Source organism: Brienomyrus brachyistius, chromosome 24, assembly GCF_023856365.1.
Source record: "Brienomyrus brachyistius isolate T26 chromosome 24, BBRACH_0.4, whole genome shotgun sequence".
NCBI classification, from domain to species: Eukaryota; Metazoa; Chordata; class Actinopteri; order Osteoglossiformes; family Mormyridae; genus Brienomyrus; species Brienomyrus brachyistius.
In genome coordinates, this window is record NC_064556.1 from 6,610,787 (window position 1) to 6,633,922 (window position 23,136).

A 23,136-nucleotide genomic window follows, 5' to 3' on the forward strand; every position below is an offset into this window, starting at 1 on the left:
TCAAACATTATAAAACAAGCTTAGTTCGTGGCTGTTTAGTGACCTTTCTTTGAATAGTCGTATGCTTTTGTCTAAATCGGAGGTCTTGTCTAGATTGCGATATGCTCCTTTGGTCTTGGATGTGCCACCTGAGACTATTAAGAAAACTGATTCAAAGCTTTTTAGATTCATTTGCAGGAATAAACCTCATGATATTAAAAAATTAGATTATCTGTCGTCCACGGGAAGAAGGTCTGAATGTTTTACATTTTAGAACTTCTAATGTTGTATTTAAAACAAGATGGATCTAGAATTATTTCAAAAACAGAGAGCATGTGGTCCCTTATGCCAAACTTAATATTCCAAAAGGTCGGGAGGTTAGAATTATTGTTAAAATGTAATTTACATATAGGACGACTTTCTGTGAAACTTGCTAATTTTCACAAGCAGGCACTTCTCGCTTGGTTGCTGATTTATAAAAATGATTTCTCCCCTCACACTTACTTAATCTGGAAAGACAAATACATTTAAGTAAAAAACAAGACATTATTTTATGAAAGCTGCACTGAAAAAGGTATATTAATTGTTAGTTAAACAATTACCGAATGAAAACAATGACATACATCGTTATACAGATTTTGTAAAAAGATACGGTGCTTCTATCACTATAGTCCAGTAACAGACTGTAATCAGTGCGATCCCTGAAGAAATGTTAAGGCTTGTGGAAAACAATAACTGTCAACCATCAGAGTTAGCAATAGATTTTAATGCTATCATTATACTACAGGGAAAGAATTTCTTGAACGCTGAATGTAATAATACATTCTTAAGGGCTACACTTCAGTCAAACCATATCCTTGTAAATATTCTATATTGGAATTCTTTTTTGGGGGAACAAATTAACTGGAAAAGAGTTTGAATGACACCTAGTATATACTGCATAACTAATAAGGTAAAAGAAGTGTCATATAAAATAACCCAAAAAGTATACCCAGTCAAAACCCTTGTATCTGAGCGATTTAAAGTAAATATAAAAGAAAATTGTGTCTTTTGCAATAGCAACCCAGAAAGTCTACGACATTTATTTTGGTTCTGGCCCATTGTTAATATGTACATTCTGGTCTGAACTACAAGCATATATTAAAAATGAATATAATATAGATGTTATCTTTAAAGAATCATGACTAGTTTTACTATGGAAGAAAATAACATGGAAATAAGATATCTCATTGGTTTAATCATGGGCGTCATGGTGGTGCAGTGGTTAGGACTGTTGCCTCATGCCTCTGGGACCCAGGTTCGAGTCTCCGCCTGGGTCACATGTGTGTAGAGTTTGCATGTTCTCCCCATGTCGTCGTGGGGTTTCCTCCGGGTCCTCCGGTTTCCAAAATCATGCTGAGGCTAATTGGAGTTGCTAAATTGCCCATAGGTGTGACTGGTGCGTGAGTGCCTTGCAATGGGCTGGCCCCCCATCCTGGGTTGTTCCCTGCCTCGTGCCCATTGCTTCCGGGATAGGCTCCGGACCCCCCACAACCCAGTAGGATAAGCGGTTTGGAAAATGGATGGATTTAATCATCATTTTAGCAAAATATTTCATAGGCAAAATCAAATGGTCTGGGAAACACCCTGTATTTGAACAATTTAAAGAAGAGGTAAATATTTATCTTCAAACTATATCAAAGTATAAAAACAGAAAAGCTATCCAGACATACACTATGCTTAGTCTCTTGAATCTCTTTATGTAGCCTTCTGCTGATGTATTGTACTGTAATATGTACTCCTCACAACTTTCTATTTATTTTATATATTTATTTTTTTTCTTTCTACCTTCACTTGATCTACTTGATCTGTAGTGTGTACTCTTGTTTGTATTTTGTAACTTTTGTCCACATGTTTGTCTCATTATTTCATATCTTTTTTATCTTTTGTTATTTTAAATCATTATTCATCCATCAATTTTCCAAACCGCTTATCCTTCTGGGTCGGTGGGGTTTTCGGAGCCTATCCCGGAAGCAATGGGCACGAGGCAGGGAACAACCCAGGACGGATCATTATTCATTTTGATTTTCTTTATTTTGATTATATTGTTCTTCTGACCCATTTTTTTGCCTTGTTCTAATTGCTGTCTTTGTATTTCTACTTTTGGATTTTTAGTTGTATGTTTATTTTGCTTAAGCCATGACACCACTTACACCAAAATAAATTCCTTTTACTGTACTTCTATGTACTAAGCGATTAAAATTCTGATTCCCTTTCCCTTCGAGTAGTACACGAGAATAAATATACATTTATAAAATACCCAAATAAAACACAACCTGTACTTAATAAACAGAATTTATGTTGAATGACATAATGAGATATTTATTAGATACATCCAAATAATGCCTGTTACCGTGATCTACAATTCCTTTCAAGTTAGAAACGGGCAGGCATTTGCCCAGTAACCCCGCCTTTTCCGCGTATATGTACCTGCCCCGGAAGTGACGTCACAGTACAATTGCGCGGCTATTCAAAGCAGAACTGCTATCCAAGGCTCTCAGTGACTCTACCTGAAGTATTTTAAAAATATTATTTGTTCTTCTTTCTGTTTTGTAGTTTATTTATTTTTTTCAATAAATTACAATGGCGACCCCTCCAAAGAGAACGTGTGTCAGTCCGGTTCTTGACAACAGTTTTGAAAAGAGGATTAAGAAAATATCTATTGAGGGAAATATAGGTGAGTATAGACTATACTATAGTATTGACAGTTTCTTTTTTTAAATTGTTAGCTGGTTGGTCAGTACTGCATGTGAAATTGTACATAAAAATCTAGAACTGTTTCGAATTAGATTTTATTATAATAACCCGTGACATTCGGTCAGTACGGCATATAAATGGACTTCCGTAGTTTCCTAAGAAAAATTTTATTTAAATTTGTATCTCCCTAGAAGAGTCGATTTACGAGGTGGCGCAAATGTAAGGCAGAGCTCATTTCATTTTGCAAGCCAAGAATTTTGGTTAGAAGTAAGATCACGTTGAAAGGTGCTTCGTTTCTTGGCGCCAAAATCATGAACTGGTCCCTGGCTCCATCTGCAGTCATGCCTATCAACTGAATTCTTAAGTGCCGTCAGATAAAAAGCAAAATATTGTTGCAAGGTGCAACAACTCAGAATCTCGTTTATTTACAGTATTTATTTATTTATTTTTCTTTTGAAGCTTCTGGAAAGTCAACGTTTGTTCGAATGTTGGAAAGGGAGTCTGAAGAATGGGAGGTCATACCGGAACCAATCGGCAGGTGGTGTAACGTGCAGACCACGGAGAATGAGTTCGAGGTGGGGAGACTGCATATTACGACCCCTATAAATAAGAGTGCCGTTTTAAGCCATGATTCTTATTGCGTGACAAAATTGGGGACATTTTTTCACTCCTTTCCTTCCCTTATGCCTTCAAGGAGCTGACCACCTCTCAGAAGAGTGGCGGTAACCTTCTGCAGATGATGTACAACAAGCCCAGCCGTTGGGCTTACACCTTCCAGGGTTATGCGTGTCTGAGCCGTGTGCGCTCCCAGCTGCAGAAACCCTCGATTAAGCTGCAGCAGGCAGAGAAACCGATCCAGTTTCTTGAGCGTTCTGTCTACAGTGACCGGTGAGTGATCGTCGCAGTCGAACAGTGATTGCTAATCAGAGTTGGCTAGTTCAGGTTTTAAAGTTCAGACCAAGATTTTGTTTCAACCACCCTGCTGAGTACTCTGTGACTGGTCCTTTATACTGAAGTGGTTGGTTTTCAAACAAAGTCTTCGTCTGGATTTTCTTTTACCCTCTGGACCTGAATTACCCACCTCTGTTACCATCACACTGTACACTCAGAGGTGGGGGGTTCAGGTCCAGAAAGTCAAAATCCAGACCATGATTCTGTTTCAACAAAACATTTGTGTATAAAGAGCACTCAACTGGTTGACTGGAACAAAATCTTGGTGTTGATTTTTACTTTCTAGACCTGAACCGTCTCTCTCTGTACTATACTAGCTTAATCTGTTTTCTTTGTTTTTTTTGAAGGTATATCTTTGCATCCAACTTATATGAGTCTGGGGATATGAATGAAACCGAATGGGCAATATACCAGGACTGGCACAGCTGGCTTCTGTCACAGTGTGAATCAAAGATTGAGCTTGACGCCATCATCTACATGAGAGCTGATCCAGAGGTGAGCTAAAGTTGCCATATTTGAAAATGCACAACATGGTCTAACCCATACTACTCTCAGAAATTAGTAAATTTAGCTTTATAGATATTTTGGTAGTCTTTATAATGAGCTCTTGTCTCAATGTGATGACTTTTCAGATGTATTATACTGAAGTTAATGTTTGCGACAGTTGCTGTTTCCAAATGCTGTCAGTTGTATTCAGTAAAATATGGCTGTTTCAGTTAAGGTTGTTTATATGGCCAGAGATCTGATAATGGAGGTGTTTGTGGTTTGTTAGACGTGTATGCAGCGTCTGCATCTACGGGGACGAGAGGAGGAACAGAGAATCCCTCTAGAGTATCTGGAAAAACTGCACTACAAACATGAGTCCTGGCTGTACCACCGCAACATCTGGTGAGTGCTCACCCCACACGGTCCTTTGGGGCACAGTGAACCCTATGGAGAAGACAATGCCTTTAATCCATTCTGCTTCCATGCAGCACGGACTTTGAGTACCTGAAGGATCTCCCTGTACTTGTTCTCGACGTGAACGAGGATTTCAAACGCGACACAATCAAACGAGCAGAAGCGATAGACAAGGTCAAATATCGCGCCTGCATTTCATTGTTCATAATTAAATGATATTTGCTCAGTCCGCTGGTTTAGAATAAGCTGAGTTTACAGTGTGGGTCCGTCTCCGTACAGGTGAAGGAGTTCCTGAGCAGCCTGTGATAGCCGATGGGTGCTTTCCCACTCTCTGCCGGAGGTCCACGCTGTCCGCTCTGCGGGAAATGGACACACAAAAGATCATGCAACACAAGGACCTTCTCCCAACAGCAGCGCTTAAATATTTTTTTTGTTTTATTGCAATGGATATTGTACATTGTAATGCCATTTTACATAATTTATTGGTGTGTGTGTGTTTGGGTTTTATACATGATTTAAAATTTTCTAAATTGTAACTTTTTTTTGTAGTTGATCCAAGAGAAATTTACTGGCCTAGGTATTGAGATACCCCATTCATATCTCAGGTGTGTGTGTGTGTGTGTGTGTGTGTGTGTGTGTGCTTGATGTTTCCTCTGGATCAAGAGATGGGGGGGGGGAGTTGTATTACTGGAAAAAAATACAGACATCAGACCATTGTTGTACATATATATATATTTATTGTTTAGTGATGCCATGTGGCCTCACTGTCAATGGATGTAAACAATTACATCACTTAAAGGCCTTTATTTTTATTTTTTTTACAGTGACAGTTATAACTTGTATTTTTACTGGTTGTCCATCTCCAGTGCTTCACTTGGTGTAACAACAGGCTAACTACGCCGCACGTAGCCCATGTGCCTGCTCTGTTTACATTTACATTCATGGCAGATGCCCTTAGCCAGAGCGACTTGCATCAGTGCATCGAAGTCTCATCAGTGACCTGTTTAGCCATCTTGTCTGTCATTTCCTTGGAAAATACTTATAAAGCTCTAATATGATTAGCTTACTTAACAGTGTCTACTAAAAGACAATGTGATATAGTCTATTAGTGCCATTAACCAACTGAATTCTGTAATGCGGGGATGGGAATCAAGCCTCCGGGGCGAGTCACCAAAACCTGACATTTTGGTGCGGTGGGCCACCATGGAGAAACATTATCAGCAGAAACACTACATACAGTGTATTGACATGACAGAATATCCCCATGCTTTACATGACCTGTTTAGAACAGCATGCACATATTCCAAAACAATCCTTGAGTGAAAGCAGACAATGGATTTGACTCACCTAGCTTGATGGGTATGAATGCACAGAGCCTTGCATTTCTGGAGCACTTGAATTGATGGTATATGAGTTATTTAAAGTATAGCCCAGTAGACACCTTGGTATCCCAAACAGTCTGAGAAAGTGATGGCACACCTATGATCTCTTAATCATCAGAAATGGTCTTTTCCCCCAGTAGACTGGATTCACCTGTTGGTCATATTTGAAATACAGTTCTGTGAGATGGATTAATCATGTCTGAATCATCAACCAGGATGAATTGCTCATGTCTGAATCTTCCCTTTGAATTTAAAGGTAAGGCTGGGAGGGGTGAGGCTTTGTATGATTAGTGACTGGAAGTCTCTTTTTTCCTAATGCAGGGCTCTTCCAATCTGGACTTTGATTCCAAGATCCAGGGCTTGTTTTCAGTTCTCCCGGGTAGTTAGGTTAATGATTTCTGATTGGCCGGAGGCTTCACACCTGGCTCATAGGTAAGGGAAGGCTGGAATCTTAGCAGTGCTTTGACCTTGAGGACCGTGATTTAAATAGGTCTGTCCTGATAGTTGTAAGGGTGCCATGTAAGGTCATTTTGGATTGGGGCTTTATAGGGTTCAAGTTCGGAGATCCCCAGATGAAAACATTTTTGTCTACTAAATTAAATGAACAGTTGCTCTACGTATAAAGGTTATTTATTTTAACAATAAAGTTCCTTTGTTTTATTTTTTCTGAAGGGTTAGTATTTTCATGATTCAGGTGTTACCTCAAATTGCACCTAAGACCTGAGATCTTCCTGCATTGTTCTACTGCTATGGTGGGTAGGGTTCCCTAGTTCTGAGGCCTTGTGAATAGACGTTCCTGATTTCCCACAGAGGCCTGGTCCAATCAAACCTGGTCCTGTTTAGCAAAAGGCTGCATATCATCTGTATGCAAAGGATGTCTGTCTCCCTGACAAAGACAGCCATGCAAACAAACGTTAAGAAATGTGGCCCGATAGTCCGAAATCTCATACTTAAGGTACTAACTTTGGGGGAAAATGCTAGTTTCCTTTAACCATAAAATGAATGTGACAAGGTGCTGTAGTTTCAGTGTAAGTGAAGAAAAGGGTTTCATCAAAAGTGTGGCAGTCAAACTAAATAAAAGTGGTAAGTCTTTCACAGTCTTGTTCAGACCTCAAATGGCCGTATGTTTCCTGACTGCTCTTGGAGCACAAGTAAGAAGCTTTGAATAGTCAGACATGCAACTACAGCTTTATGAATGGTGGTACAAATGACCCATAGTGAACAGCCACAAGTTCAAGTGGCTGTTGCCTGTTAGGCGATGGTGTGACCCTTTATGGGGCCTACTGGCATTTGCCTGGACCATTGTATTAAACAAAAAAACCCCACAAATTTCAGTCATTGGTTTAACATTTGGAAACGGTTTAATTACAGACTGAGACTTAGGAAAAGGGCTTAAGTTTGTTTAATATGCACCGGCCTATGTGATACCCCTTTCATATCTCAGGTGTGTTTGTCTGTGTGTGTGTGTGTGTGTTTGTGTGTATGTGAATGAAACACTTCTGTCGATTATCCAGTGCTTGGAGTGTTTTTAATATAAACCAATAAGAGAGCCAAATTAAAAAGATGTATTGGAATTATGCACTAGAATACCGAACTGAATAAGAATCAGTTGGATTTTTAGGGATACTCTCTTCTCTTTTTCAGATGGAGTTTTAGTAGGGAGTTGATTGATTTTTAAATGTTTTAACGATTACAATAAAGGTTTCTGAGACACTGTATTTCCCGGAGTAGTGCACTTTTATATTGTTGGTGATAAAAAAGTGAACATCCGAGCGATGTAGGCTATTTGATCGGTATTTCATGTCGTAAGAAACAGACAAGATTTACTCAGCCGGCTTTCAGCTGGGTCGAATGAGGACACCAGGCTGCAGTTTGCAGTACTGCGGTGCGGAGAAGCAGGGTTATCTGTACATATCGCTAGACAGACGCTTTTGGATGCTGTATAAGAGCGAGAGGACGATTATAAAACGTGTCTGCTATCGGGAAAACTACATTTCCCATTGATTGCGATATGTGCGGGTGTTCCTGCTCTCCAATCTGCTACGTCTCACCCCGCCTGTCCGGTCAGTTGCGCACTTTGATCATTCCATTGCGAAAATACGAAACCCAGATATGATTACTCCATATAATATTAAATGTCAGCAGGCATATAAGATAAACCCAGTAAATTTTCAGAAAGTAAATAAGGTCCCGATTAGATATACTGCCGCATATACACATTTTAGAAAGAGGAGATTTAATGCGATATTTTTATTTTGTTACTGTTGAAATATTGAAGACGTTACATATATAATAAGCTCAAACGGACCTTTAATGCATTTCTTTAAAAAAATACATATAAGGGACTGTGTGGGCGGGAAATATGTGACAGACGTATGATTGCCCAATCGTTACTGAGATATTCTGTTTCCTGGCGTTAATCGCAAAGCAACCCAAGAAATACTGGTAAACCAAACTTGACGTTGCGGGTACACGTTGACGGACATGAGTTACAACCAATCAGGATTAGCTTTTTTCTACAATCCGCCAATAGTCTGTATGTTCTAGAAATAGAGGCGGAGTTTCTTTCCCTGAAACCGTACGTAATGGTTAGGTTGTTAGAAAGTTAATGGCTGGGGGAAAGGGATCCTGTTCTTGCTTCAGGAGAGTTTCTGGATTTTCTGAAGTAATACTCTAAAAACAGTACATCCCCAAAGGAAGTTTAGAAGCATAATACCTAAGTTGAAATACATATTATTTAAGGAAGTATGCAGAATGCGGTAGCCGGGACGGCAATGTTGACGGACGGCTTCGAGGACGAGATTGACTCGGTGACTCCGCGCTCCCCTGCGGTAGGGATGGGGGTAGGAGCCACACCAGGAGCTGGACTCGGGGGCCTAGGGATCGGTGTCGGCGGAAAGAAAGTCCGCTTGTTTGGCGAGGCCGGTGGGCCTACCGCAGACAGACTGGATTTTAAGCTCGCTGCGGCTGCAGTGCTCTCCTCCGGCCCGGGATCCGGCAGCGACGAAGACGAGGTTTCTGAGGTAAACTAGCTCGCTAGCTAGCTAAATCCCATCTAACCCCTCCCTCTTTAAAACGATACAAAAATACTCGTCGTTTATTACCGCAAATGTTTCCTTCTGCAGCCGTATTTGGGTGATCGCACGATTTCCTTGATGTAAGGGCACACCGATGTATTTCCAACAGCACGGTATAATAGTGGAATTTGGCGAAGTCTGTGATTAAGGCCTAACCGTGGGGACGAGCGGCTGCAGTGCCCTCGTATGAGCAAGTTCCCCCGGATTTCGCACGGTAGTCGGCTGACAAGCGTCTTTTCGGGATTAAAAGACGTCGGTTGCCGCACGTTGTAACCATCGTAAGTAGTTTTAGCCCGCGAACGGCGCTTGGTGTTTTATGCTGTTACCCCCCCCACCACCACCACCACACCACACCACAGGTTAATTTTGCTGAACGCTGATATTATGATCTATCCGCTGTGCCTATATAAATGTTATTTGCTCCCTGTCACCGGTCTCTGGAGGACTACCAAAAGCGACATGTGGGTTTTAGGGCCTCACAGATGATATTATTTCTGAAAAGCGGAATACTCATGTGTCCGATTCCCCTAATCTGCGCCTTGCAGCGCCTTTTTGTCCACTTTAAGACAATAACCAAGATAGATAATCTGTGCTCTTGACAGCTACACGATTTCTGCTCGGCCCGTTTTTCTTCGCCTTCCAGTGCACCAGTCGGCGTGTCAACGGTCTCGACTTTGACACCCACACGGGCGAACACGAAGCGATCCTCCTGTAAAGCCAGTCGAGCGGATCCAGTCATACCCTCAAGTTACCGCACCTGTTGACATGATCTTAATACTCGAATAAATCGGCATGGTTGGTTTATTTTGCCCTGATCACGTGTTGATCGCATGTATATTGCGTGTATGCCCCGGAACACCTTGGAGTGGAGGAAAAAAAAGCGCATCGGTGTGTAGGCATAGCGGCACCAGAGCTCATACTATAAAAAATCCTCATTCACCCTCGCTTAGGGATCTGAGGCTGGGGAATGGCGATTTCCATTCGAAGTGTCACTTACGGATAAATAATTAATGGCTGGAATTCAAACGCCCATCATCACGGAGGGTGTGTCTTTCTCGGTGGACAAGGAGGACCTACGGCGTGATGTGTTTTGTGGAATGTCCTGTGCTACCCACCTGTGATCGCCATACAGCATCTGTATCATGTGTTTGTGCCTGTCACCTCACAGTCAGTTGTTGATTAGAAGTAATTAATTGTGATCATTTATGGTCATTGTCCTACTTCATTTCATCCTGATTTGGGATCTGGGAATTTGCTACTATGCTGCGAAATGCGAATTGTCATGTGGTATTTTAAAATTTAGGTGTCGATGGAATGTTTTCATGGCGATTATCCCAGCAAGCTCACCCCTAAGTCTGTAATCTCATGTTTCACATTCTGTCACAGAACGTCGTCCGAGCAAGGTCTTTATTCTTTGCACTGTGTAAATTCCACGAATAATGATATGGGGGTCAGAGGTCAAACATTGTGGTTCAGAAATTTAACGGAACAAGATCATGAAGAGGCATCGTGATATATATCCATCCATCCATCCATCCATCATCCATCCATTTTCTATACCCCCTTGAAACAAAATTCTACCTGCGGACAGAAACAAGGTTTTGGTAAGTCTGTCTGGCCTAAGAATTACTACAGAGAGGTCTGTGACTGTTGATGTTTGAATGTTCTGTGTTTTCCTATATCTGAAGGACATGGGTGTATGATTTGCCGTGTGTAGGTCTGTGGTCTGCGTTTTTGTGGCACCTTTGTCAGGTTGTGGAGGGTGGAGCAGCTGAAGTAGCGGGTGCAGCTGTGCTCCTGGCTTCAGGTACGCAAACCGCACATCCCGCTGTGTCCACAGAGGGCGGCGATTCACACATTGGGGCACAGAGTAAGGTCTGAAAGTGATTCCACACTTTAGCGATGCTTCTTGAGCAGATTACGCACAGCGTAAGCTTTTAGAAAGTCAGCATTTCGGCCTGCGGTTGAGGTTTTAATCTTGTCACGGGGACAGAGAGAAACACCAGTGATACGACTGCTTTAAAAAGCTCCTGTGTGTCTACTCCGTGTACATGACAAACGGACACTAAATTATGCCTGCACTGCCCTCCTTCCTATGTTCCACAGTGCAGTGGGCCTTTAGTCTTCCGTAGATTTATTTTTCATATTAAAATTAACTCCAAGATTATGAAACGTTTTCATTACACAGGATTCCTTGAGCAATGAGGATAAAACTGATTGAGTTAATTTTGTTTTCCTCCCAGAAAGCTTTTATTTTGAACAAGTAGCCGATAGTAAAATGTGCTTTCTACACATTGTCTACGCATTGTGTTATCTTATGGAAGTTGTCTACTGTACATACTGTTCTTATTTTAACAGCAAGAGAGTCTGATCACTTTGGATTTTTTTATGGTAAAGTCTAGGGCATTTAACAGGTTTGCTGATGCAGGTAAAATAAAACTGCTTAAGAGAATTTTATTACGAAACATGGCTGGAATCCTGTCCGATTTGGAACCTTCTGAACAATGTTTTTACGCCCTTTGGAACAGTCAGTGCGAAGCCTTTGGTGTGGATGATGGTGAAATGCTCTTCGGGGGGTTGTGTGGACCAGCCAGATACCAGTGGTGGTCCTTATGGCAGCAAGAAGAAAACAGAAAATGCTTATTTGCTACTTACTGGAATTTATAATCTTAATTTGTGGCGTTCTCCTTGAAAACGGGGAAATCTTATACGTTTATGCCTTTAAGTGAGCGAGATACTCTGAAAAGGCTCTGTGAAAAAGATATTGTCCACTGGCAGTGGAGTATTAAACTAGGTGTCCACATGTCTGGAAAGGTTGAATCCAGCATCTCCTGGGCCCCAGAAGCTCTCTGACCGCTTGCGTCTCTCACTGGTTGGTTTGGGCAGCAGTGGTCACGCTTACATGAGGTTCACTTCCGTAGGATTTTGCAGGGGTGCTGGGTGAAAGTTGAGCTGTTAGCACGTTGGGTGGAGGTGTAGGAGTGCGCCCACAGCGCCGGCCACGTAGCGAAAGGCGGAACAGCAGGAGAGTGGGTACAGGGTCTGAGCAATTATTCCCCCCCCCCCAAGAAGCACTGCTTTTAAATAGAACTGTAGGAACTGTGTTTGATAGCGAGATCCACAGTTTAGTGAATATGCACCTTAGGTTGTCAAGTAGTGGCAGGGAAAGTGCACCGGCCAGGGCGATGGACGGCGTTGTGGATTCCGAGCTTCCTCACGGCTCGCGTCCCCTTGGATCATTCTGCCGGAACACGGTGCTTTTCTCAGCCAAGAGGATTCCCTTCGCCTCGCAGCACCGGGACTGTTTATGAATTTAGAGCTTGCTTTCCGGGGAACTTTTTAAGGTCACGCTCGTACTGTTCAGTGCTTTACGCTTTGCGTGAACTCGATATCCCAATTTTATTTCTTCAAATGACTGAAAAATAGATCGCAAATGTATGATTTTAAAAAGAAAATAATGAATGTGATATTTAATGATGTTCCTTTAGATGGATTTCTTGTGCGTTTTTTATTAAAAATGGAAGCATTAGTGAAATGACCCAGTTTCATACTTTTGAATGATTCTTGAGTCTGCAGTCTGTCCTAAAACTGCCCCCTGTAGTGAAGCATCTTCAGTTCTGTTGCTGCACTTCTCTGCCTAATCTTGAGCCTTTTTTTTAAATTTAATCGAAACTGTGTGTGTGCGTTCCATCATCACAATTTCCCACCTACGTTATGCTGCACATTCATTAAAACCAGCCTTTGAAATTTTATGTATTTAGTACTCTGGAGTGATGCATTTCTCATTGAGGAGCTTGTTCAAAGCCGGCTGTTTGGCTGTTAAGGCAGCATTAAGATGAACCTGTGTCTCGCCCTTATGCATAATAGTGAGGCACATTACCTCATTTTACAAACACCACATCCATTAAAATAAACAAGCGAATATACAGGCGTTTTGCGGAACGGAGCCAGAACATCTTTGTCGGTGCCGAATAAAACAGAAGTCTACAGAAAAAGGTAGAGCGTAGATTTTTGAGCGAATTAAAAATTTATACCTTTGCGAGGATGATTTGTCCATTGTGATATACATTCACTTTTCATTTTGCTCAGCTGACAAGCTTGTCCGGTACATTACTAATTTATACAGCTATGTGCTTCACCGACCTTTTCTCTGCCGGTGCCAGTCCTGAATCGCTGCTGGGTCCTGTTATACCACCCTCAGCCTCCTCTTGTATATGGTTGCTGGGATTGGGATTTTATTTCATTCCTTCAAAGATCCTGACTAACTGGGTGCTGCTGCGCGTTTGAAAATGTGTTGGGGTCCACGGCAAAAAGCATGCTGTGGCCTGGGGTTTGGAGAGTGGACCAGTGAACCCGGTCAGGCCAGAAGGACACACGCGGAGGCCATTGAGCACCGTGACGGCCCGAGTCTGTTCATGGGGATCCATCATGGTTTCGTCCTGTTTTTTCACACCTACACCTGAGCTGCTGGCAAGTCCTGTATCGCTTTTTCCAGTGACGACCTTTATGTGAAGAGGACTTCAGAAATAAAAGGAATATTCTTCTCGCAGCTTGTTTGTTCAGTGGAACCTGATCTTAGTTTGCTGTGAAGGTTCCTGTTCTTTAGTGTCTGAACCTGAACGTCAAGTGGGACTTTACCCATTTTCTGCAGAGTTCGGGTCACTCTTACTCCTTCGTGTCTTTAGATGAGAGTTCAGGTCCCGCCTTTGTTTTGAGAGGTCGGGTCTCTAGTCATTTGTGCAGCATGGAAACCAACTAATGCACCTACGTTGAAGCTTTGACTGATATGTATTGGGGGGGATTTTGGGGATTTTGTCAGATTTTGGAACGTTATGACGTAGTCTCGCATAATATTTTTTTTCGTCTTCAGTGGAACATAAACGGTTAATCTGCAGGCCACAATTAACGATGAATTAAAAACATGACTTAAACACTCGCAGCCAATGTTGTCATCTCCATTGAGTGAATGATGGTTTGTTACCAGTATGTTAATTGAAATGTGCATGTCTATTGAAACCATACGTGCCAGGTCAGCTGCTTCTGGTGGCTCGAGCGAGCTGGCACAGGTGAGTAAATGAACTTGTTGGCTCCAGCATCCTGTAAACTGTAAACATCCAGGCTAGTTACCTGGGGGGCGTGCTCAAATAGGGGAGCCCCATGTCAGCGGGATAGAATCTCATGCTAAGGGATGCACTGGCTTTTTCCATCTCTCTACAACGGCTGCCTTTCATCAGGAGAATTTTCCCACCCCTATTATAGTCTTCCGACAAAATGTTTAAACATTAAGTTTCCAAGTATGGTTCATATATTAGGGAACCTTGCCAACAGTGTGTGTGTGTTGGACCACAAAATACATTTGTCTGCGTAATGTTAATCAGCTTTTTGCGCAAAAGTTGAACGCAAAAGAATTTTAGTTCTGGAGCTAAGCACTGTAATTTGCAGTAATAGTATCCTGGTCATTCTGCTATTACTACTGACCTGTGAATTTGAGTATATTTTGTACCATTTTTGTTTCAAGTATCTATTTTCTGGTTATTTTAAAATTTTAAGGTGTATCAATGCAGTAGCTGAACATGCCCGGTGGTAGAAGGAAAATGATACCTATTTAATTGAATTAGCTGCTCTCCAGCTCTCCATAATAGTCCCATCATAAACAAGTTTTGGGGAACTCACTGTGCGCACTGTAGTGTTGTGCGTATCATCTGTAGCTGAAGCAGAGCTCAGCAGCCAGACTGCGGCATCTCATTATGCCTGGAGACAAAAAGATCTCTCTCTTCGGGGCCTAGTAGCGCGCTGTGGGTTTTCCCTGCACGCTGGAAGAGATGAATGAGACCTTATTCGCAACGCAGTGCCTGCACGTTCAGCACTGCTGAGCCACAGGTCGCTCCCTCCCTTTTTAATCTGTTTCTGCATGGTTTTTGCATTTCACAACCACGCCGCCCCGATGATATCATCGCAGGCTGGGAGGCGTCGCCGGACTGCGTCGGAGAAGCGAGAACCCGTGTGCGTTGACTTGGCTTGCCATGTTATGTGTGTGGTGTGTGCGTCTGTGGGTTCCTCCCGTTTCTCAGTTGGTGATAGGGGTGTTTAATCACTCTGCTGGCTGCCGGGTCAGGCTCGTGCCAATTTCTCGCTGTTGATTATTCACATGGAAATTCACCACATGCTGCAGTGTGCTATAAGTGGTGCCTTGAGTATGGAAGGTTAAGGTCGGAGAAGGTCTGCAAGGCTCACTGTTATGAAATAAATGTAGTAATGCTGCTTAATGCGTTCCTTATGTTACTGAGAGTGTGAGGTGGGTGGGGTGGTCTGTGCAGCGGGAAGTATGTCGAAAATGTCCCCAAAGACCTACCCCTTGAGTCTAGGAGGTGACCGTCCTGTCACCACTTTCTGTGCCATGTGACTCTGGGCCAAGTGAATACGAGCTCCCTCCAGCACATGAGCCAACGGTAAACGTCATCATAGCCGCCGTAGCGATGACAGTTCTTGCTGGAACGGGTTTTTCACGCACAGGGCTCAGTCGCGTCTCTCTCTCTCATGGATCTTACATATTAGTCGCTCGCTGACTTGTCATAAATCGAAGCTGTCCATTTATGGGAAGGCTGGTGGTGATATCCGGTGAGAGCGAAGGGGTAGACGAGCGAGTCACTTTCGACTCTACGTGTTTCTCAGAAGCTTCGTCTTAGACGGGAATCTAAATCCAGCTGTTTCTTATAAATACTGAAATTTTAAGCCAATTTCTGGAGCATGCCTGCTTGTATTGCAGTGACGACTGAATTTCTGTTACTTTAGCATTAGCTGGTTGAACATACCTTAGGATCTTAAGAAATCATATTTTGTAGTTTGGTTATAAACCAGACATTCTGACTTTTGGGGGGGGATTGGTCTGAATAGGGTACACTGAAATCTTGTCATTAAAGTTTATTTTAATCAATGCATTGCATTTCACTCACTTTTGCTTTAAATAATTCCTTTTAAAATGAAGGAATGTGCAGGAGTTTTAACATACTGTAATTGATAATTGATGTAATTGTTGATCTAGCCCTGCTTGTTTGAAAGGCATGGAGATACCTGTGGTCTACGTCAATATGCATGGATTACCCGAACGCATAGTCTGTGTATTATTTATTTTTAGTAGTATCACACATCGCAATTTATTGATGCATTCTCAATAACTCAGAACATGAAAATATCCAATCTCCTACTTAAAGTACCTCAGGATTTGCAATGCAAATTTACGCAAGTGAATGCTAATTCCTCTAGCATTATATGCCAACATAAGAGGGCGAAGAAAGGTAACCTTAAATGACTTCTGTTATGATCTGGCGCTATATAGAAAATAAAATTGAATTAACTTGACTTGGGCGGGTGGTGCCGTTAGGCCCCACTAATATAGTGGTAGTGGTAGGTGTTTGTGAATCAGTCGTTCAAACGGTACGTGAATTTCCATATAAAAAAAACTAGACTGCACATGCTAGAAACTTAGAATGTGTAACACACTAGAATGGCGCATTCTGACACCGGTTCAGTGACTTATGTAGCCAATCCTGAGTGCATATATATGCATCTATATATTAATCCACTCAGTGTTTTTTTACCTAGGGATGGGACGTTTTTAACACGCGCTTCCTAATAAATACTGCAGTGCCTTTGTGTGTTTTCATTTTCTTTTGAGTAATAACACCTTAATGGCACTCAGCGCCTGCTGATATAAATGAATGGAGAAGGCTGTGAACTAGGGATGGGAATCATTAAGAAATTATTGATGTCAGTGCCATCATCGATTCTTATCGATCCGGTTCTTCTTTATCTTCTTATCAGTTCCTAATCACTGCAAAATAATCAAATATTAATTTATCACTGATTATAATTGTGTGGAAAGGTAATTGGATCTGGTTAGCTACATATTTATTAAAAAAATCTGTCGTCCTATGCGGTGTTCTGCACCAAAAGCAGCCGATTTATTAGCTGTAGTGTGATATGAACAATAAACAGTAAATTTAAAATTTAACACTGTAGTAACAGGCACGTTACCACAAAACCAGACCATCTTAACACCCAAACATGTTAAACTTACTGCTCCTAAAGTGGACAACACCCTAGTTTAATATTACACACCTGCTTTACAATGTACTGACATACAAAGCTAATGAAAACATTTCACTACCCGTACCTACCAAAAAGCTTTTTGCTCTACTGTGGTGAAGGGATGCAAACCTTTCACCATGAACTTTGTCACATCCCTTTTGCCCTCTCCTCATTACATTTCGCTGCCTGGAAAACTGGCGTGAATGGGTTTTGTTTTTCCGGGCATGATGTGATTGCTGCTTCAGAGGAGTTATCGCTGCCACCCCGCATGTCGTCTTCTAAAACGGATGACACAAACGTGCTACATAATTCGTTTATGTTTCAGAAAACGTGCATGTAGGTTAAGGCACCGTCGTTAGTTAACCGCCGCTATGGAGACCACGGTGCTTGCGCTTGACGGAGTGGCGAACACATGGCGATCTTTAAATGTAATGCCGTGCTGACGGCTTAAACGCTTAAGGATATTACTAGTGTTAGAGGTCGTGGCAGCTTCGCATTGGTTGCACACTGCAGAATGGTCGTTCTTCTTTGTAAAATGCAGCCATGCGCTGGACCACTTCCTGCGCTCCATCATGTGGACTCCAAGTGGTGGCATGTGATGTCATTTCGCGCGACACGAAAAGTCCGGATGAATTGTTAGAGGAATCGGAGGCGTACGATTCCGGTTCTTCGCAACAATAAGAACCGGCTCCACATTGGAACCGGTTCTCAATTCCCATCCCTACTATGAACGGTGGCATTGTTTGGTCCAAAGGTTTCTAATGTCAAGGAACTGACATCTGTGATGTTCACCTGAATGACCTTTTTAGTGCTTGAGTCGTTAAATATTTGGCTCGTATCATTTTTGCAAACCACCGGCAAAGTAATAGATTCATCTTTTTCCTGTTTGTGATAGAGCCTTCAAAAAGTGCTTCTTTTCAGAGAACTGATCTGTTCCATATTCATTCTCATTCCTTCTGTTTGGTTAAGGTTGCATCTCTGGCACTGAAATGGGCTGTAGCAGAATTAAAACGACATTGAGGCCAGCGTAGTGAAATATCCTTGGACTCGTGCAAGCAATCTCTCACCAGGAACTTAAAGAATCTGTGGGGTTCTGATCCATTCGTCTGATAGAGGTTATCGGAGATTGCCGTTGCTTTGGTTCTCGTAAAGGGGAGTCCGTCGGTTTTGCCTGTGTGGAGAGGAGGCTCTCAGTGACCTTCTGCTGCCTGTGGAGCTCTGAGACAGATGGATACTGCAGCCTCCCGTGCCTTTCGAGTGTCCGCGATCACAGGTGCTACCTTTGAATCTGCAGCTACAGGCACAAACAGAGAACCAAACGTTCGGCCGTTTTTTTTTTTTTACCAATAGTATGTGCCAGGAGATGAGGGGCGCCGAGATGTTGGGCCTGGTGCCGACGTTTGCCTGGAGGTTCCTTTCTGGTGGCCCTGGCTTTGGACTTGTTCTTCACGGCTCTTCTCACGTGGTTGTTCTGATACCAGCTGGACAGCTGTTGCCTTGTGCCGACATCCATGTGAAGGACGTCGTGACGTCAGTCCTGATGTGGGAGATGTTTGAGGGTGGGGTTGAGGTCTGCTGTCTGAGGCCTCAGCAAGGATAGGGGGGTGCTGTCTTTGGGCAGTTTTGTTGGGGGGGGGGATAGCTATGGTGCAATCGATGTGTGGCACAGTTGCATTCCCCCCATGGAAAGGAGCAGTGATGCGGCTCTCGACTGGATAGGAGCCCTTAAAGGTCTGAGCAGCATATTGCGGTAGGCTGCTCTGTGGCTCAGGGCTGCGTGGGGGTCGACGGTGGGGAGTGGCTGATCGGCTTGCGTTAGCGCTAATACCGCCGGGGCTCAGGGCCTCAGCGATTCACAGCTGCTTGGGTCACATGACAGGGGAGAGGGGCAGGCTGCCTGTGAAATGGTGTCCCTGTGTCCCCGTGTCCCGTGTCCATCACTGAAGGCTGGTTGAAGGGTGGTAGGAGCTGACCGTACTGCCGAGCTGCTTAATGCTAGTTGCTTATTAGCAATGTGCTAACTTTTCTTCTATTGTATTGATTGACTTGAGGCCTTCCTGTCGTCAAGCCGTTTGCCTGCAAACCTTTCTTTTTCTTTTACAAACAAAGGAGAGCTTTGGGTAATTTATATTCCTTATGTGTGTTAGATTGGTTCCTAAATAGGCATTCAGTGGATTGTATCAAGTTTAAAATTTAGATGTATAGAGGTAATATATTTGTTGTTGCATAATTTTTATTAGCAAACTGACTTTTGGCCTCATCATCCACCATCCTTCCCACACCCCCGTATCTGCTGTGCTTTAGATCGAACTACTCTGCAACTGGCCATCGCTCGGCGTTCCCAGGATGTGGTGCTGACTGGAATCCCATTAAACTCCGCCCCCTCCCTCTCTCCCTCTCAGGTTGAGTCTTTCATACTGGATCAGGAGGACCTGGACAACCCCATGCTGAAGACCGCCTCCGAGTTACTGCTGTCCAGCGCCGCCGATGGCGCCGACCTGCGCACTGTCGACCCCGAGACGCAGGCCAGGCTGGAGGCGTTGCTGGAGGCCGCCGGTACGTTTCTGCACGTCGGCGTGTTGCCGTTCGGGTGTTCGTGCTGTGCCGTTCCTTCTAATCAATCGTTACTCTGCATCAAGAAAGACGAGAACGGTGAACTAGTGTCACAGCAAATTTCATATGGCTGTTTTCTTAGAGTACTAGTTAAGGATTTCTCTCCCAGGCTGACATTATACAGCTCAGTGGACAGATCGTCAAAAACATTTCATTTCCCTCTTGACCCGAGTGTACCTAGAGAAATGTGTAATGCATGCCGATTCTTTGACGCTGTGCTGAGTTACCTTTGTCGCGCTCGTCCTGCTGTGAGCATTAACTTAACTGCTGCTTGCCGTTAACGTGTGACATTTACCGTTTTGGAATGATGCGTTTGTCTTAACATTTACCTGTTATGTCAAAGCTTGGAGTCTGTGGGTAGTTTGCCGTGACAGATTCTCCAGCAGTTCCATTCGGTTGTTCATACCTTCCTCCCAGCCTCAGTAAGGTTTGTGTCCATGATTAGACAAAGTTCTTTAAACCCCAAGGCATGTTACATAGCCAGAGTTGGCCCTTTCTCCATGAGAGAAGAATGTGACCTTTAATGTCAGTGGCTGGTTTCTCTTCTGATTATACTCGTATTCAGTGTGAGGCTATATTTGGTGTAAATAAGCATTTTTCTGACCATGTTATCAGAAGCTGTGGACTCCTGTTTGCTGTTGATCTTTGTTTCATTTGTATTGAGAAGGTGGTCCTATTGTGTGTACGAATCCTTTGAATTCCCGGTGTTGTCGAACTGTACCTGGCAGTGCAGCGTATACTCTGCTAGATATGGTGCTGAGTTTCTGGAATTTTTAATGCAGTGCTTGGCTTTTATTTAGTGAAGTTTAGGGCTGCACGATATCACATCGCGATTATATGACACGCGCGCAATCACCTGGGCTTTAGATGACGGACGTTAACATCTATCCAGACGTGGACTTTCTGGTCCTGTTTTGACGTTTGCTTAAGCCTACAATTTGGTAAGCGGATTAGGAGTGCACCTAACATATTAATGAGATTCATACTGTGATGTATACGGAATTACAGATTTTGGACTTCTGCCATGCTCTTGTTTAATAAACCTATCGGCCATTGAACTGCAAAAAGTACCGCCTCACCACCGATGTCGTCTCACCTTATTCCTCCTCTTTTTAAAGATGTTGTGGCTGCTGAGCTGCCCCTTTCTTCGCCGCCACTTCAAGTGCTTATCGCTTCCATGATTTACCAAAACAGAAGCACATGTCCCGCTCCTCTATCTGAATTTTTTGGGCGTCACAATATGCCTCATTAATATTTTAGGCACCCTACAAATCTGCTCGCCAAATTGTGGGTGCGAGTAAACGTCCGCGCAGTCCTGAAAAGCCGGCATTTGGACAAATGTTTACGCCCATCAGGTGAAGCCCTGGCGATTATTGTGCATGCGCCATAAAATCGCGAAGTGATATCGCTGGGGATCACCTGTCCTGGCAGCATGTGAAAGACGCAGGCTTAAGTAGTCCATTGTAATGACTGTATTGTTCGCTGAGGCAGTTTGCTGCAGTAGTTCGGGTGAAGTAACTTGTTATAGCTACCAGCAGAGTTCATATCACATGCGGGAAAAGGCTTGGCTTGCGCGTGTAAATTGCAATGTTGATGAGTATCAGCTATGTATACATGACTTAAGCCGCCTGACAGGAAAATCAAAAGTTCTTCCTACACTGGACATTTTTTTTTTTCCTTAGAAGGTCGTGATTGAATATGGGGAAAAAACCATAAGACATTTGTTAAATTTTTACTAGCCACTCCAGTGTGACAGTAACCCGTTTCTTTGGTTCTGTCCCCATGCTGGATTTGCATTTGTGTAATGAAATTTCACCTTTGAGTGTCGTGTGGCGTTTGGGGTGTGAAGATGTGTTTTCTGGACACTGGAGTAGTCCAGCTTCTCCACATAATACGCGCGGTGTCTTCGTACTCTTCGTAATCTTCTGGAGGTTTACGATGGTGTTTTTCGATGACCGGAACATCCCGATGAAGCGGGCAGGTTTGCTGAGAAGCGGTTTGAGGGCCGTGTTTACCTCTTCCGTCTGGGCTTTCTGCTCTCAGCCTTAGTGGGTCACCCGTGCCCTTACAGAGGAAAGCGGCCGGCTGCGATCCGTGCCAATGATCAACAGCTGCCCGCAAGGTCTGCTTTGTCACCTGCTTTGGCTCCTTCGGGCGCGAGCGAACTGGAGTGAGCTCTGCCGGTGCGCGGCAGTGGGTCTCGCTGCTGTTGCATGCAGTCATGTTATTGCAGTACCTGTGCGTGTTGCAGAGGGCGCTGCAGGATGAGCCCGCTAGGGGAATAATGGCACAGTTGGTAAAACAGAATTTTTTAAATGCATTATTGAAACTGCAAACACAGATGCAGTTAGGACCAGTTGTAAACCAGATGCAATGTGTCTGAATAGCAAAATGCTTAATTGCGCAATGTAAAAATATGTAAAATAGAAAAAAATAATGAATATCCTAACAATCTTAATTTTATTGGGAAACCGAAATGTTCCCAAACCACCAAATTATGACCGACTGTACCCAGAATTAACCGTAACACCAACTCTCAGCCACAATTATGTTGCTCCTATGTCAAGAAGTGTATTCATTTCTTTTATTGTGCGTTTCAAACTGAAAATATTAAAAAGCGGCCAACTATGTGTACTGGTACAACCATACTGCATAGCCTACCCTGGGGAGGCCCGGTCCAGTGTCACAGGTCTGGGGGAGGTAATAGCGTAAAATTAAGTGTCCTGTAGAAGAACGGTAGATTTACACAAGGCCGCAACGGCCATTGTTGTGACTCGGCATTAGCGTAAAGTTAGCTAGCTAGTTAGTCTCTACACTTTATGAACTGTGTTTGTGTGCATGTGAGTGAACCCGCATATCCAGTTTCAGCTGCTCACAAACACATTTTCTGATTGATATTAAACGTGCTTCTGGGCTGTGCAGTTGCCTTCTCTGAATTGTCCACCAGTGGCCAGGAAAGAGGAATCGAATGTCGCTCAGTCTCGGAGGGGAAGCGGAATTCTTGAGCAATTTGCCCTGAATAGCTTCAGTTGTATGTATGAAGTGTTATGTTAAGTGTGTTGTATAACAGTGCTTGCTTGATAATGGCTTTTATGAAGTTCTGGCAGCCAGATTTCTTCTTCTTGAACTATGTATAAATATATTCATATAGTCTTTGTGGTCTGTTAGACATTAAAGTCAAATGCAGGTTAAAATAAGGGCTCATTTTGAGGCTCGTTTTGTTCTGAGGTATCTGGTGTTTTGTCAGCTGGTACTATTTGCAGTGTAATGTGTAGCTGGACTGTACCATTGGAAGCACAGGATGGGGGTGGGTCACTGCTCTGTTCTAGGTCACATTAGGTCAGTGTGCCCTGGGTCTACTTCCTGTTTGAGGTGGAGTGGGGGGTAGAGCTAACAAGTGGCATGGTTTG

At 43.2% G+C, this 23,136-nt stretch overlaps 2 protein-coding genes across 10 annotated transcripts in view; both read left to right on the top strand.

The window, feature by feature from the left end:
- The first annotated feature begins 2,476 nt into the window (after window positions 1–2,476).
- Window positions 2,477–5,368, top strand: zgc:110540 (deoxynucleoside kinase). The gene is made up of 7 exons (XM_048995248.1): window positions 2,477–2,695; window positions 3,175–3,290; window positions 3,410–3,603; window positions 4,014–4,161; window positions 4,439–4,554; window positions 4,641–4,740; window positions 4,846–5,368. The coding sequence occupies exons 1-7, from the start codon at window positions 2,602–2,604 to the stop codon at window positions 4,870–4,872; spliced, it is 795 nt and encodes a 264-aa protein (XP_048851205.1). The 5' UTR covers window positions 2,477–2,601; the 3' UTR covers window positions 4,873–5,368.
- A 3,164-nt stretch (window positions 5,369–8,532) lies between these two features.
- The window catches only part of ankhd1 (ankyrin repeat and KH domain containing 1), a 28,765-nt gene continuing 14,161 nt past the window's right edge, over window positions 8,533–23,136 (top strand). For all 9 annotated transcript variants that reach the window (XM_048994797.1, XM_048994800.1, XM_048994803.1 and 6 more), the window contains exons 1-2: window positions 8,533–8,971; window positions 19,516–19,669. In XM_048994797.1, coding sequence (XP_048850754.1) covers window positions 8,696–8,971; window positions 19,516–19,669 — 430 coding nt within the window. In that variant the 5' untranslated portion in view covers window positions 8,533–8,695. The remainder of the gene's footprint in view (window positions 8,972–19,515; window positions 19,670–23,136) is intronic.

What these genes read in the sequence shown, in the direction of transcription:
- zgc:110540 (XM_048995248.1), top strand. Translation starts at nt 2,602, where the DNA reads ATGGCGACCCCTCCAAAGAGAACGTGTGTCAGTCCGGTTCTTGACAAC. An exon ending in CGTTCTGTCTACAGTGACCG is followed by an intron (nt 3,604 to 4,013) that starts GTGAGTGATCGT and finishes TTTTTTTTGAAG; the next exon opens with GTATATCTTTGCATCCAACT. An exon ending in GAGCAGAAGCGATAGACAAG is followed by an intron (nt 4,741 to 4,845) that starts GTCAAATATCGC and finishes GTCTCCGTACAG; the next exon opens with GTGAAGGAGTTCCTGAGCAG.